The sequence below is a fragment of the Chiroxiphia lanceolata genome, chromosome 5 (assembly GCF_009829145.1).
Source record: "Chiroxiphia lanceolata isolate bChiLan1 chromosome 5, bChiLan1.pri, whole genome shotgun sequence".
Classification (NCBI taxonomy): domain Eukaryota; kingdom Metazoa; phylum Chordata; class Aves; order Passeriformes; family Pipridae; genus Chiroxiphia; species Chiroxiphia lanceolata.
The window spans coordinates 39254023-39271169 of record NC_045641.1 but is presented as its reverse complement, the minus strand read 5'-3'; the positions used below and the strand labels follow the sequence as shown (position 1 = coordinate 39271169).

At 37.3% G+C, this 17147-nt stretch overlaps 1 protein-coding gene across 5 annotated transcripts in view; it reads right to left on the bottom strand.

Annotated features, from left to right (window-relative positions):
• The window catches only part of NAV3 (neuron navigator 3), a 257821-nt gene that overhangs the window by 118946 nt on the left and 121728 nt on the right, over nt 1–17147 (bottom strand). For 4 of the 5 annotated variants that reach the window (XM_032687747.1, XM_032687746.1, XM_032687749.1 and 1 more), the window contains exons 8-9: nt 11798–12824; nt 1507–1622 (exon numbers count right to left, since the gene is read on the bottom strand). In XM_032687747.1, coding sequence (XP_032543638.1) covers nt 1507–1622; nt 11798–12824 — 1143 coding nt within the window. The remainder of the gene's footprint in view (nt 1–1506; nt 1623–11797; nt 12825–17147) is intronic. The other variant, XM_032687751.1, reaches the window with a different exon arrangement.

The following is a 17147-nucleotide window of genomic DNA, read 5'->3' as shown; positions in this document are numbered from 1 at the left end:
TAAAAAACAAGAGTATGTAAACATTCTGAAAGTAGAGAAACATTCTATACAATGATATAGGCTAAGATATCCTAGCCCTAAGCATGTCAGCCTTAGTTGTAAATATTTGGCACTTAAAAAGTAATAATGATTAATGAAGCAGCAATATGATACAGGTGGGACAGCACTTTATGAACACAGCCCTCCAAGCTGTTTACTAGTTTCCACAGATGCTCAGTCTTTTTCATGATTCTTACTGATCCTTACTGCTTACAAATATATTTTGCTAGTGTGTTGGCTACCAAGTTGCAAAAGAAGCTCACAATAATATAAAAATGATGCTAATCCTTAAAAACAATTGAAGATTTCAGGAAAAAGGTTATATCAAAATGAAAGAAACTGGATTCATCTCTTAATACTGTGAAATGACCAGACCAAGGAAATAAACTTAGTCTATCTCTTTGCTACTACTGGTAGAACCCTTGATCAGACCAGAATAAAGATGCCCTTAAGTAAAAGTCCCCATAATGCTTGGGTAGCTAATTTCCCTTCTGGTGCAGAGATAATTTCAGATTGATTTGTCAAATTAATGCTTTAAGTGAGTTATATCCTGTATAAGAAGAACCACATGAATCATTATAAAGCCATTTAAATTTTAAAAATATGGAATGATAGGGCAAAACTATAGATAAAACCACTGGGACAGAATTTCACCTTTTATTTTCGTAAAAATTATAAGAATAAGGATGCTAATGAAAAACAAAACCAACAAGAAATAAACTCTGAGCCCACCCCCAACCAGCTCTGGCAAAGAGTCCCTTTGGAACTACTTGCATGCACTACAGTTGAGTCCTGATGAGAAAATGAGCTGTGACACACTTTGCTTTTTGCATCCATAGGCAGTCATGGTCAGACCTGGTGCTGATCTAAATCAGCATGGCTCTGTTGACTTCAAAGGAATTATTCCGATATGATTAGAAAAAAAATCTCCTCACATTTGTAACCTAGTAAGGACTTTAATCCATGTTTACAAGAAATTCCAGAACACAACCTTTAACAGCTTAGCTCTAGCAGCAGCTTACAAGTCAGGTACGAGAGTAAGGACTTGTTTGTTTTCTGAATACAGATTCATTTATAAAAGCAAAATGGCCCCTATGCAATTTATGTCTCAGTTCTGGTGTTATGATTTAATTTGATTATATTAAATGCAAGGGTTAAACATTCTGAAGTCAACTCCACCACTCTGCTTGGAACATTCAGTCTGATTAAATAAAATAATAATTACTTGAAACCCTAGCTGGTGAAATTCCAGTTTCTGCAAAATGATGAAAAGGATGTTTCAACAGGAGGAGCCAATTCAAATAAGAGAACTGTGGATTTCAAGCACCAATCGTGCATGACCCAAATTTTCTGCATATTTAATACCACTCATGATGAGAGGTCAAAAGTATTATTTCAACTCATCCTGGTAAGAAATATATGTAAATAAAGAAGTTCACAATCTTCTCCTGATTTATTGTTACTCACCAGATATCTCCTCTAGGCACTGTTTGGCAGTCTTACTAAACAACAAATCCATTTTAGTAGGACTGGTGCAGGAGTCAGCAGGTGGTAAAGAGGTACTGTCATTTTCTGAGAGAGTTCTGAAATCAAGCAAGAAGATTGATTATTATTATCTATCATTCAGGTATTAACGGAAAGAAATGTTACTTGCAGCTCCATCTAGAATCATATCACTAAAGGGTGAAAGTACCATTTTTGTCACATTCTTACTGTGCCAGTTTAACTGGAGCTACATAAATTTACAGGCAACTGGGAACTCTCTCTCTCTCTTCAGGAATGACTCACAGTTAATGCTGGGAAATTTGGAGCCATTTTGTTTCTCCACTTTTTTTTCTGCAAGAAGTGTCAATCAGACCTAGGCAGAATCCATTTAAATTTGTTAAGTCACATCCCTGCACATATATAAGGGAAATGAAAACTTGTAATTGATGAAATATTAAGCATGAAAGGCCATGTGGGAAAAAGTTTATGCAAGTCTGGAATGGAAATATGGCCCAGATATTTAAATCTATGTGCAGCTTATTTTGACAGTGCCCCTTATATAACTGCGGAAATGGGATAATACAAGTTTTTCCATTAACTTGCTAACAAATAGCTCATATTTTCTTTGAGGGTACATTTCTGTGACTATCAGTGATAAATTATAATAGGTACCCTTTGTTGAATACAGTTATTTTCTGTTACAAAAAGGTAAATAGCAAGAAATACATGAGCACGTGGATTACAATACCAAATGCATCACATACATTGTCTCTTCTTAAGGAACAGTTGTAGCATCTAGTTTATAATGGAACTGTTGATCTATGATGTCATTAAATAGAAACATGTACCAACCACATATTTATAGAGTAAAAGAACATATCTAAAGATATACTAGCCACTTTTTGAAATAAAATGGGAAAAGATCTTCACTTAGAGTTTAAGTTCTTCAGCTTTCCTGACGTGAATAGCACAGTCTTTTGATTTATTAAAACACTAGTGAAATATTTATATCCTAATTTTAAAATGTGACATTTATAGCTCAATTCCTAAAATTCACCATAAAATGTTTCCAATGATCAATTAAACTGAAAAAAGAAACACATAATTGTGTGATGATTGTGTGTTTTATAAATAAAACTCATAAAAACGGTGACTTATCTCTCAAAATAATTTTATGATAACTTATTTTATGAAATAACTTTCCAGGTAATTTATATTTTTTTTTAAAGTTACTTACGGAATGTATTTATTCAGTAATTCACAACAGCAACTGAAGGAATAGATATCTGCACATACAGCAGCATGTACTGACATGGTGGAATCCATTGATCAGAATCATTCAACTCAGAAATAGAAATGTAAATTATGCCTGATTGGATACACTGTCTTTCTTATCAATTTCTGTTCTCTTGGATGCTGGAAACAGAAAATTGCTCTATAAAAAAATATTTTTGGCTGTTGTCTGTCACACTGGAAACGCAAGCTCAGCACATGTTGCAAGGTTAATTATGTCCTGCCAACCTTGAATGTAATTCAACATTTGATGCTTGAGAGTGTCTTAAGTAACAAAAAGCTCACTCTATCGCCCTGCAGTGAACACACCCTGAAATTCCACAGTCCTTCCTGCTTTCCCATAGGTCTTTAAATCGTCAAAATGAAAGAGGGCCATGTCTACCTTCACTGAAAGCCATTTCGAGAAGCCATGAGTGCTCATGAGCACTCATGTCTGGGTTTAGTGCTGAGACTTAGTGCAGGATCAATTCAGGGCAAGCCATCAGCTCAAAAACACACCTCAAAAAGGGGCACTTCAATAATGGTAAAGGTAATTGGCCTGCACTCTTTTGATAAACCCAAATCACATAGCTTCTGGGGCTGGAGCCAGAGTGAGGTTAAGTTTGTTAAGAGGAACACTGGAAAAGAGTAGGTTGGTTTTGGCCTTGTAGGAAAAGCATCCAGCTAGAAGGGTGCACTTCAAGTATTCCTAATGTACTCCACAAAAATGTATATGGAATTTGCATCAGTCTCTCTCTGTTTAGAAACAAAAAGGGATCCTTTTTACCTGTTCTCCTTCTGGCTCTATGGCATAGCATTCCTGACTGTACAACTATTCAAACATCAGTCACTGCATCAAACGAGAAGGATGAAGCTATCTTCCAAGAGAGAACAGGAAGGATCTGTTCCTGTTTATTTGGACATCTATCATCAGAAAAGGATTAAGTGATCTGGACTCCCACTGGTTACCAATACCCAACATTTGCACTAATTCTTCATCTAGTGAATGAGGCTGGGTAAAACAGAACTTAAATCATAGTATCATAATCATAGAATCATTAGGGTTGGAAAAGACCTCTAAGATCATCAACTCTTACCTTTGACCTAAATACCACCATGCCCACTAAACCATATTACAAAGTGCCATGTTTGAACAGTTGCAGGGATGATGACTCCACCACTTCCCTGGGGAGACTCTTCCAATGCTTAGCCACTCCTTCACTGAAGAAATGGTCTAGATTGCCCACTGGCAGTGACTATTGCCTATAATGCCAATACAGATGAATATATAGCTCATTATTGACTGTATGGCAACATAGATACTTATGTTAGAAGGACTGGATCTCCCTCCCAGAGTACAAACAAGTAATGAGTGACTTACAGCAACTAAGTAAACTTCAGCATGATGCGTAAACATATCTAATTAAAATAGAACTTAATAAAATTTTTCACTAGTTCCCAACTTCGCCCAGGATACGTCAAAAGTTTTAGAGACACACTAAATACTAATAAAGCACATTTCCATTCTTCAGTGTTTTGTTGGCTCTTTTTCTACTTGCAAAACCCTGATGCAGTTATAACCAGGAAGATGATTTGAAAAACACTGCAAGAAGAGATACTTGCAAAGATTTCCAGTCCAAATTTTAGAATCTGATTAGTGGGATTAACTGCAGCACAAAATCCAGTTTCTGGGACTTAAGATGGCTCTAGAATCTAAATCTTAAAGTAAAAATACTGAATAGCAAAGATCACATAACGATAATAATTTAAAAACCTTTAATTTAATTCATATTTAAAAAAACCCACAGAAACACAACTCAAATGTAAATATGATGTTATTTTCCTAAATTTATAGGCAGCCTGAAATAACAGATCTAAGAAGTGTGAAATTCCCCTTTTATCTCTCTTGAAAATTGAAAATTTTAGTCTAATATGTCTAAATATGTCTAATATGTCTAAATAAATGTGATTTGCAATCAAAACAAATAACAAAAAAGCTGCTATACCAGCTTCATTCATCATTTCTATCTTTAATTTGGTAAAAGAAATCAATTATTCTAATTGTCTGAGGCAATAGCAGAAATCCCAAGGAAGATTATGGATTTTGCAGCAGTCTAAGTTCTGCTTACTTGAGAAAGCTGGTTATTTGTTGTCGAAGAGACAGACTAAAAAGCACTGGTCCTTGGGCAGCTGTGATGCAGATACCCCAAGGAGGAAACAGGGACCAGGTCTCTCATCAATAGCTCTTTTTCCACCAGGTCTCCACAGAGTTGCCAGCTGTCAGCACTTCAAAAGCAGCCCTTCCTTTTGGTGCATGACGACCAAGGCCCTGCTTTTCTCTGGAGTTGAGCTTAGCCTGGGGTGAGGCTTAGCCAAGCTTAGACGGCCTGAGAATGGTCTAGGGGTGACAGATTTCCAAGCAAAATCATGTAAGATTTTGGGGCTCTTGGGGAACAGGGAGACCCAGGTATACACTGGGTACCTAAAATGTCAAGTTTCTTTGTTCTACACTTGTCATACAGGTTGTGATACACTGGACCAAGAATGTAAATGACTCTTTTCTTAGATCAACTATTTTTTTTTAAAAAAGGGAAAGTGAAATTGTGAGATTTGTCTTCTCCAATACTTCTGGCTTTAACTTTCTGTGGGACATATTAATGCTATGAATGACTCAAGTGATCTCTGCAGGACTGCAGCACAGATTAAGCTCAAAGCAAGCAAACAGCAAATTAAATTATCTTCTCAAACCTTACAAATTGGCCTTAATGAATGATCCTCTGTCCTCTACCCATTCATAGTCCACTGCCTTAAAAAAATAATTAAATTTTTGCATCTCTCTTGATACAAAGTAGAGGGGAAAGAATTTCAGTTTAGTCAAAGCCAGCCCACTCATATTTCTTCCAGTGCTGTGCACCTGCACAGGTTCATTTAGGCAACCTTCATGAAAATAGGACAATCTGTTTTCTCTTTTAATCATGGCAATCAGAAAATATATTTATTCAGAACCCACTGAGTAACATGCTACCTATTTGTAAGAGCATCAAACTCATTTAATGGGACAAATCCTGCTTTCAATCATACCTGCACAAGCTCATTCAGTTTGATTAAAATGAGCCTATATAGGAGTACTTAAGAATAGAATTTGAAATACTAAATAAGTGATCTTTAACACAGTCAGTCTGCCTCTAACAAAATAGCCAATCTTAGATAAACAGAGATAACATCAAAGATTTGTTTGCTTTTTAGTCAACATTCCAAAATATGTCAGATAAATATTCTGGCATTTTTCCAACAGCTCTCTGAGATGTAGCTGTCTTGAATGGGTATCCCTGTCAGTATAACAGACTGGCAGGACCACATCTGGAATATGAGCAGTTTGATCACCCATGTTCAAGACATGTGAGTTAAATTGGGAACAGATGCAAGGAAGGGCTACTAGGATGCTCGTGGGGAAGATGAAACCCTCTGAAAGGAAAAAAAAAGAGATTTGGTTTAGTCTTGCAAAAGAGAAAGAAGGGGATGGAATTATTCCCTCACATATTTAAAAAGAGCAATGAAGAAGAGGGAAAACAACTTTTTAAGTTAAAGGGCAATATTAACAAGGTAATAAATGAATGCAATCTCATTATGTGGGATGTAAAAGATTTCTATAAATCAGATGAGTGAGTTTCTGGAAGAACCTTCACGCTAGAGTAGTGCAGATTAGAATAAAATTTAGTTAGCTTATGAAAGAGTTAATATGGCTACCAGTTACAGAAGCCTGAACAGAATATTCTTTTAGGTCCTTTATCCTGCATTTTACTGATTATTTAGTCAAAGGAATAAGGCTATGTTGTCTGTATGGCAATTTAAAAGAATAACTTCAGATCATAAACAGCAAACAGCTGAATTATCAAGCTACTATTTTAACTCAGCATTATTGAAGTAGGTATTTACAATGATTTCTTCAATTATTATCCTTCTTCCCATCTCTTAAACCAACACCTGTACACCTGAAACTTTTCTTGAACAATTACTTGTAAATCAAGCATGGAAAAACGGAAGGATTTTTCTAAAGAACATGCTGTTGTTACAAGTAAAACTGGTGAATGTCAATGTTTAACACTATCTACAATTGCAAAATTTTGGTGGTGACTGTTGCTTTATTTTCACAGCAGTAATATAAATAACAAAAATCAATAAAGCACTGTGGTATTACTTTGAGTCCTCACATTTTTAAAGAAGGACTTGCAGTATATTTAGCAGTACAATCTATTATTAACAAATACCATTAACTGACAGAATGTTTTTTACTGAAAACTTAGCTTCAACTCCACAATCAGTGACCAGAAGTAGGTTCTAGTCATTAAAAGTGGACATAAATATGGTTTCAACAAACCCTGCAGATGCTCTGTTTGCAGGATCCTTAAAGAGTAGTTTATTTTTTTCCCTAAGACAGTATAAAAACATCCTGAAGAGGCTGCTGAAATTGAATTTCACTGTGCTTCCAGAGGTACAACCAGATTATATCCTCCTTCCCATCTGTCACTGCTCTGTACATCCTACACGACCTTGAAGCTATGGCCTAGCAATACCATTGATTTAATCACCATACAGTAAAGGAGTCAGGAAGAAAGTTTTAGTATCTGGAATGTGTTTGTAAATCAAGCATGGAATTTACATGCTTGTGAATTCCTGATATTTCCTTTGTCTGCCTCTATCTAGTGAACACTTTAATCTTCACAGAATCAAAGTCATTTAGGTCAGAAACGTTCTAGATGCAATGACCCCCGTAAAGCAGGTCTGGTTACATTAAGTTGCTCAGAGCCTTGTTTGGTTGGGTCTTGAACATGCCCAAGAACAGAGATTCCAAAACCTCATTAGGCAGCCTGCACCAGTGTTTCACCACCCTCAAAGTAAAAACATTTTTTCTAACTTTCAGGGCAGCACCTCCCCTGCTGTAACTTACATGTTACCTCTTATCCTTTCTCCCTAAATTTCAAGGAGGAATCTGGCACCATCTTCTCTACGCCAACCTATTAGGTAGCTGAAACTACCTGTTTCTTACTCTTTAAGGACAAAAGGAGGGCCAAACTAGTGTTTGTATTCCAGCATTGACACTCAAAGAGTAACTCTGCAAAGTCCCACTTCAGAAAGCGCTGGAGCACAGGAAAGTGGTCACAGCACTAAGCCTGACAGAGTTCAAGAAGCATTTGGACTGTGCTCTCAGGCACATGGTGTGACTCCTGGGGATGGTTCTGTGCAGGGCCAGGAGTTGGACTCAATGGTCCTTGTGGGTTCCTTCCAAGTCAGCATATTCTGTGATTCTGTGAAACTTCTTCCAGACATTGCTATCATTAAACTACAAATTTATCTGAAAAATTGAAATTTAAGTAGTGCACGAGATAGAAGTGCAACTCAGGATGATGAGTGGTCATCTGGTTCTCTGCAGCAGTTTCTATACTTTCAGCATTTCAGGCAATAAGCAATTCCTGAGCACCAAAGCCCCTGGGATTTGGGCACTTCAGATTCTGTATTTCATCCCTGGAAAAGAGACCTACTAAGCTCCTACAGTGATTACTGAAGTAGTCAATAGAATAAGCTGCACTACATGCATCCAGTTACAACTCAACGTTCTCCTATTCAAATATTCCTTTAATGTTTAAGAAAATCCAAAGCAAACGCTAATTTCCAACATATCACATACTTCATGCAGGGTTATGATGATTTGCCTTAACTAAGGATTTGCCCCATGGAGTGAGGAGATATTGTGTTACTCTGGGACTACTGTTTCCCATTTTATGGAAATAATGCAAACTTATACAATTTGGCTCACAAAAAGTAAAGCAATGATTGCATACAACAGGCTTTTCTCTGGGAAAGAAAGTGTTTGGAATTGCAGGTTATACTCCACTTTTGAGCAATGTGTAGGAGAGCTAAGAACTCCAAATACTGAGCAATTAGCCTGTTATTCTCTCGCTAAGTTGTTAGGAGACAGACTCAGAGTTTGTTTTTTGTTTGCATTATTTTACCTTTTTTAACCTGTTTTCACTGTAGACTAGTAAGTACTAAACTTCTGTGTCACTATTCCTCATCTGAAATTTAAGCACCACTAGAAAGACAGATAAATTCCATGGCCAATTTCAATACAAGTCTAAGGGACTCTGGCAGATGGCACAATTTCCATCTTCTTCCAATTTTGTCTATATAGAAGAATGTGTAATTTGAAGTAGTGTCTGGTGTATTTTAAAAAGTTATACAGTCTCTTACACCTTCCTTTTAGCTTTCCTGTTGTTTTTTTCTTCTCAAGTTTTCTGGGAACTAAATAACATCTACTTCAGTCTTATATCAGTTGGACCCGGCAGTCAGCTTCAGAGGGGACACATAAGGGACTGTAAATAATACATTCACAACCACATTTAAAAATAAATAATCGCTTGCTGAGAAAGAGGGAAGAATTTAAATTATACTCATTTAAATGCAACTCTGACTATTGCTGCTAATCTTTGAAGAGAAGCAATAATCCCAAATGAATTTCCGTGCCATGTTGTTTAAGAATAAAAATACAATGTGGTATCACACAGGACAAAGCACCAAGACTGCAAAGCTGAATAGTGCAATATGTCATTTGAGAACTTGCCAGTGAAACAGTATTTTCCACCTACTGTCAGTTAATTAAAATATACAACTCCTTGAAAACATGAATATTGATAACCGTTATAGGATTTCATTCTCTATTTAGGCAAAATACATGCCGATCTCAAACAAACTCTTTGGAATATTTTGTTTTACTCACAAATCTACAGTAATATCCTCTTGAATAACAAACAAACATTCCAAAATATATCTGCAGGTATCAGCAACAAACCAGAAAAAGTGCTAGCTTACTTATCCTTGTAAGTAAGGATAAGTGTCCTTACTTATCCTTGTGCTAACAGCCTAAACTGATCACAGCAGTATATTGCAAGATTCTGCAGGATTCTGGATAAAAAGCATGGTATTTTTACTAATTTTTATTGAAACTTTTTACAATGACTGCAGCACAAACTCAAAAAACCTAGATATTCCTTCTAGTTGGAAAAAAAAACTTGTTAGTCTGAATGGTAACTATTGTTTATCAACTCATATAAAGCTGGTAAAAAGCAAATCTGAAAATTCAGTGAATAAATTATGGTGACTCAGAAAATAATTATGTTTAAGAACAAGAAAATGTAGCCACAATACCCCAGCTCATGTTCACTTCCACCTACCATACATGGACAAAAATAAATATGCTGACTTTGGAAATATGGATATTTTATCCTTGGTTATATTTATATTCTTCTATGAAATCATTGTGTGGTATTACAAAGCCCTTGAGACTTCTAAGAAATGTGGTTACTGACTATTTTTGAGTCAGATTCTGCTCTCAGTTACAGAGATACATATTGAAGTAGCCTCATCAAAGTCAGTCTATTACTCTGGGTTTATGGCATTCTGAGATCAGACTTTGGCTCTGAAAATTTTATTTTCATGTGAGATTTAACTTCAAACACAGTCTCCTTTGCTGCTTGTTAGGAGCAAACAGACAATTATTAATACTAAATTTTACTTGAAGATGCATGCTTCTATCACCCTTTAAAATTCAAAATATATTTTGCTTCATGATGAAGCTTAAAGGAATGATATCTCCACCATGCAATGAAATTGCATCAATATATAGTAAAATTACCATTAAATAGCACATATATCTGAAGGCAAAGCTTAGCTTCTTTTTCTCTCTTCTTATATATGTACCCTAACACATAAGTAGGTTGTCCTAGGTACAACACTTAAAATTCTGTGTATCACTAATGTTATTCCAGATAGTTAGAAAGATACATGCACATTAAGTACATCCAGTGAAAGATCTAATTGAAACTCAAGAGGCTATCCACTGCATATTAGAATAAATATAAGCTACATTGAGCCTTTTCTCCCTCCCATATAATTTTCTTAACTTATCAGTCATCCAGATTGGTTTTGAAGCTATATTTAGTTATGTGCAATGATATATATACTCCCTCAGAGCCTACTTCACCACTTCTTTAATTTTTAGCCAAGATTACTTAGATTACTAGTCACTAACAAAAACTGCCAGTAAATTTTGCTTAATAATGAATTTGTCATTTTATCAGATGTTAAATTTAGCCACAACTGTAGCTAAAGCCCTCCAACAGTTGACATCTGAAATTATTACTCAAACCAGCCTGTCAATCTTTCTACACTCACTGTATCTTCTGAGCTGTACAACAGTGAAATCTCCCAGCTTCTCTTCAGTTACTCTATCATACAGAAAAGTAAATTCAAAGTTTGATACTAGAACATTTAACTGTTCATTTTTCTCTTCCAGAGCCTTGGACATCCAAAGAGTTACTATTGCCTGTAAAAATTAACTGCCCTCATGGAGTTAATCTACATCTAGTTCATGTATAAAACTAAACAGGAAAAGGACCTGCAAATAGCAACCTTCTCTGTCTACCCAAAGTATTGAAATATTTTTGAATACTTATAAAAGTTTGTGTATGGCTTTTCTTTAAATATCCTACCAGTACTGTTACATATTCTGAAAACATCAGCAGTTCATTTTAGTATTTTTAAGAGAACAGTGTATTTTAAGCAAACATTATCAAATATCAGCAAATATATACTGAGATTCTTAGAATGCAAACAAGAATACTCACACTAGAAACCCAGACTCAGCCATGACCTTTCAAAGGCAGCACAGACAATGTACCCTATGACTTGCATTTCTAATAAAAATACTCTGAATTTTAAATGGCAAATATTTGCAGTGGGTTACTTTTGTACGACTCACAGTTCTTGGAAGAAATTTTTCATACAGTAACATCAATTAAACAATGATACTAGGAGAACAGTGGCATGATGCTGTGACAGAAATTGGGAGATAAGAACTGTAACAGCATGATCCACCATTACTCTATCCATTTTAGTTCTCTTTTCTAAATGGTAGCACAAAACCAATTTTCCTCCATGACCTTACCTATAAATGAATGGAGCTACTGTGGCAGTGTTGGGGTGACTGTATTGCTGTTGCTGAGGAAGCTGGACGACACCATTTCCTGTGCCTTGGCCACTGCTTGCAGCCATCGAGGCTGATGGAGCTGCAGAGGATCCTGCACTTGGCTCTTTCTCTTCAGAAGAAGCAAGACCAGAGGAAGGAGAAGCCTTCTCGTTAAGCTGAGATTTTGCTGTTGACTGGGACTGGTTTCCTTTTGTAGTCCTCAGTTTTTCAACCTCCTTACTTCCCGTGCATGTGGAGGAAGTGCTCTGCTTTGCTGTTGGCACCTTTGATCCAGGTTTTGGGATCCCACTAGAAGATAATATTAAACTTTCCTTCTTGGCTGCTGTTGCCTTGCTTCCCTTTGGGATTAAGCTTGCAATTTTTGAGCTCTTCTTTGTAGATGTTTCAATGACCTGATCCTTCTCTTCCTTGACTGCTTTCTCAGTGCAAACTTTGTTTTTGTCCCTGTTCTTTTCCTCTTTGTCCTTTGGCTGTAGCAAAGACTTTTTATTGCTGAGATTTTTGCTGCCAGCTTTTGGAGGGGTTAACTTCGGTGATACTTTAGGACTGCTACTTGTTGAGCCACTGCTGTTCACCCCACCACTTAAGACATCGGTTTCACCACACTCTGAAAGGGTATCATCCTCTCTCCCACTGTCACTGGGCCCTGAGCTCAGTGACAAAGGAGGTCTCAGAGCAGTCCTAGCATTAACCAGTTTGAATTTTTCCAGCATAGATTTTTGTCCAGATGAAGGGGGCTTCACACCTTCAGAAGGCGGTGGCTTGAGCCTGTCCGAAGATGGAGTAGGGGAGGTTGCGGGACTAGGCTGCTTCACAGACAGCATGGTAGAGGTCGCGCTGTGTTTGACATTCATGGATTTGCTGCGCCAAGGCTTGCTGGCACTTGGAGAGGGTATGGCAGAGACCTGCTGCTGCCCAGTGCTGGTGGGATGCTGCACATTTCCATTCATGCCTGCAGATGGGTGAGGGCCTTTTGGTGAATCTGCTTTAAAAAAAAAAAAAGAAAAAAATATAGTGGTATAGTTACTCTCCCATTTCCTACTTGGAGGTGATATCATACTCCTCTGGGATCTGAAACACACTTATATGAGATCTATAATAAACATAATTTATATGTTCACGGAACACGAAGGATGCTAACAGAAAATGCTTTTCTTTCCTCCCATCATCATGGTGTTCAATACTTCCATGAGCTTAAGTAAATCTCAGAAACACCTTCCTTGTAACCATTTCCTTATACAAATCAAGCCATCCAATTTAAGATTTTATCTTTAATATGCCATAAAGAAATTCTTCCAATCACTTTTTGATTATAAAGCACTGAGATGTTGAAGAAAAAAGAATACTAAAATTCTAGTAGAAAAACAAAACCAGACAAAGATGGGTTTGATGTTTAGTGAAATTAAAATATGTGCTAGAAAGCCAAAGTTTTAGGCAGGAGGAAGAGGACTGAGTAATACTGAAATTAAATGGATAAAATCAATATTCACAAAGTTTTAAGTATAGTTAACAATATTTAGTAGCTGACTTCAGGAACTTATCTCAGTACACTTTCATAGGGAAAAAATTTTATCAGCAATTTCACCAGTGTCAGTACCAAAAAGTTACACTGATATATCACCTTCATAGGTACAGCAACAATAGCTGTTTTGGGCCTGAAGCTCAGGTAGGTACAGAAAGCTTGTTTACATGGCTCTGGCACATTCACTACCTTTATATCATCCAGGAACTTCAGTGAATCTTCAGAATGAATGAGAACAAGACTCCTGCAATAATCAAACTCTGCTAATTAACAGCTGTGATTTTCAAAAAAGTTGTCTAGCCTTGTTAAGCAAAACTCACTAAGGTATGAAAGGGTTAAGGTTTTCTGCACAAAGTTCAGATTCCCAAGACATATCTGAATATTTAAACATGATTACTCTGGAGCACCAGAGAAATGAAGTGGTAACAGCAATCAAATATGTGGTATATAGCTGTTCCAGCAGATGACATATTTTCTTTTAGTGGATCTATCTTGTCTTGCCTTATCTTGGGACTGTCAGGGAATTAGACATAAGCCTGCCTACAGTATATTGAATTCTGTACTATAAGAAAGCCCATGAAACATGCAGTGCAAATTTAGTTAACCTAATGGCAAAAGGAGTGCTTGATGTCTTGCATAAACACATAGTATAACATATCTTGGGGTACACCTGCCTGAATAATCACAGAATCACAGAATATGTTGAGTTGGAAGGGACCCACAAAGATCAGCAAGTCCAACTCCTGGCCCTGCACAGGACCCTCCCCAAGAGTCACATCATGTGCCTGAGAGTATTGTCCAAACAGTTCTTGAAGTCTGTCAGGTGCTGTGACCACTTCCCTGGGGAGTCTGTTCCAGTGCCCAACCACAAGAACACTGAAGACATCTTTCCCTTCAGCACAGATTATGAATTTACGCATAATTTTCACTTTTTCAGTCTTAGTCCTCCTAAACCACCAGTAAAGATTAGACTACTCTTATGGAAGTCTGAAGGAAAGGCAGAATTTGAGCATACTGAAACTGGAGCTGTTTTTTCTTTAACAAAGAGAATGCAAACATAGCAAAATTTACTGCTTAGAATAGCATTAAGAAGAACTAGTTTAAAAATATTAAAAAAAAAATACGAGCAAAAGTACCATGACAGACATATAAGATCTTTTTCTAGTTTAACTCTATTAACAACTGGTCCCAGCAGGCCAATCACCTTTACCTTCAATAGATACCATATAATTCCATCTGCCCAGGGTCTTTTGTGTGCTCCTCAGCCTGATATGTAAACCCCACAGTGCTAAATGGTTGACTGGACTATCCCTCTTACAAGAATAGGCTGGGAGGCTTGGGCCTGTTCAGCCTCTAGAAGAGATGGCTGAGAGGGGACCTCATCAATGTACACAAGTCTCTGAAGGGAGGGTGTCAAGTCAGGCTCTTCTCGGTGGTGTCATGCAACAGGACAAGTGGCAATGGGCAGAAACTGATGCACAGGAAGTTCCACTTGAATATGAGGAAGAACAACTTTACTGTGCAGGTGACCACACACAGGAATAGATTGCCCAGAGAGGTTGTGGAGTGTCCCTGACTGGAGATATTCAAGAACTGTCTGGACACAATCCTGTGCCATGTGCTCTAGGATGATCCTGCTTGAGCAGAGAGGTTGGACCAGATGACCCACTGTTGGTCCCTTCAAATCTTATCCATTCTGTGATTCTATGATTCTGTAAATGAGCTCATTCACAGAAAGTTGAGCTGTTCTGTGGAGTCCTGTTCTAGGCAAGAAAACATTAACTGGTAAGGGTTGCTTCAGAGTATTTTTTGTGACAGGTGAGGTTAGAGCATATTCTCCAGGCTCCAAGTTGCACCATGGAGCACCTTTGGTGGGCAGCTGCAGAACTGATCCCTCCCTTGGGACCAAGGCAGGAATTGTGGTTGGCCTCCTGCTATTTTCTCGTGAGCCTCAGATGCTGGAAAAGAGCCTGAGGCCAACCACAGTCGTTGGAAATTTCTGCAGCCCTCAGGCTTCTTTAATTTATACCAGGAATCAGCCCCAGTGGCTAGTAGCCCATAACTGGATGTGCACAAGGACCTTTTTGTACACATCTTGTCTTGCTAAGCTTGCCCTAAATACAGAGGAGGATTGGAGTCTTAAGCTATATCAATAGTTTTGCAGAAGAACAGTTCACCATAAGAATATGCAAAGCTAATGCAGAATGCACGTAACAATCTGTGAACAGTGGGATGTCACTACATTCTGTTGTATTAGTTACATTTGTATGGCTTCAGTTTTACTCCAAAAATAATAAAAAAATAAAATAGAAAGCGTTCTGATTAAAAAGAAGAACGCATGCCTTGCCATATTTCCGGCTGTATAATATTAAACTCATTGGGGGGAAAAATGTAAAAAGAAGAGTATTTACTGTTTCATCAGCAGCTTGTTCTGGCATATATACAGCAAAACCCCACAAGTTCCTGGAGCCACTGGTATTTATTGGATCCCTATGCCACAAAATATAAACAGCAACAAAAAATTACAGAGAATTTTAACTTGCTTTTATTTTTCAATTTAAAGGGTATCCTTAATATTTCTGCAAGGAATGTGTGCTGCATGCTCTCAAGAAATATTCAGAACCTGTCTATATGTTTAAAGAGGTGGAATTAAAATATCTATTTCACCCCCAGCACAAATGCATTACTTGAAGCTGCACATAATTAACTGCTTTCTGCACGTTCAATTGGGCTTGGCTTTAGCTGTTCATTACGTGAAACCTGTCCCCACCTTGTGGTCATTTTGAGACAGAGTGAACTCAACCTATGACAAGGATTTCTTATTTCTATAAACTAAATTTTTCAAGAAGATAGTCTTCTGTTTTGGGTTTAACCCCCTTATACCCGAATGCATAGTCAGCTTGTGCTGAAAACTGTTTTGCATTCTGCTCAAAAACTCAGTGCTTCAGAGCTCAGCCCAACCTCCACTGTAAAAGCACAGCAGCAACACCCTGGGGTGTTCAGTGCAAAATGAGAAATTTCTTCTAGAACTCAGCAAGGCCATGACAACTGAATAGACATTTCAAATCCACTTTTCATAGGCTGTTTCACAAATAAAGGCCATGTTGAACTCAGACCCGATATATAATCTCTTTTGTCTTCTCATTTGTGACCTTCGCTGTGTTCTGTGCTGCTGGAGAAGATGACCTCTGTGACAACAGCTCTGTCACGGCAGCAAAGTTAGATATGATAATCTAAATATTCTGTATCGGGCAGATGTCCAGACTATCCACTTTTAGTCACTCACAATAAAAAAGGTTAGTAAAAAATGGAAGATCTGCAAGGGGTTGCTATAGGGATGTTTGGAGGAATGGGAGATCTACCTCATGAGATTAAAAGAATTCAGCTTGTTCAACTTTCTCTTTCTAGCTGTTCATGAGAAAGTAGCTAGCCCTTATCAGCACAAGAGGAGAAAATGACCAGGAACAACTGGAAAAACACTGGCACCGGAAGGAACATACACAATTAGCTACAGATGTACATACTGGTCATGGATTAACAACAACTTGCATCATTAGACAATAGAGTTCTACTGCAGAGTTTCTCAGAGTTGGTATAGGTAAAATAATCTAATACTGTTAAAACTGAGTGTGGAGAATACACAATTTTATATTATTAAATTATATTGAAAAGCTGGAAATTAAACTCCATGACATAAAGACCCTTATCAGTGTTCAGATACACTGTTTCTAAGACCTAAATGGTAAAGATTTGTTTTTAAACTGTGACTTGAATTAGAACATTACT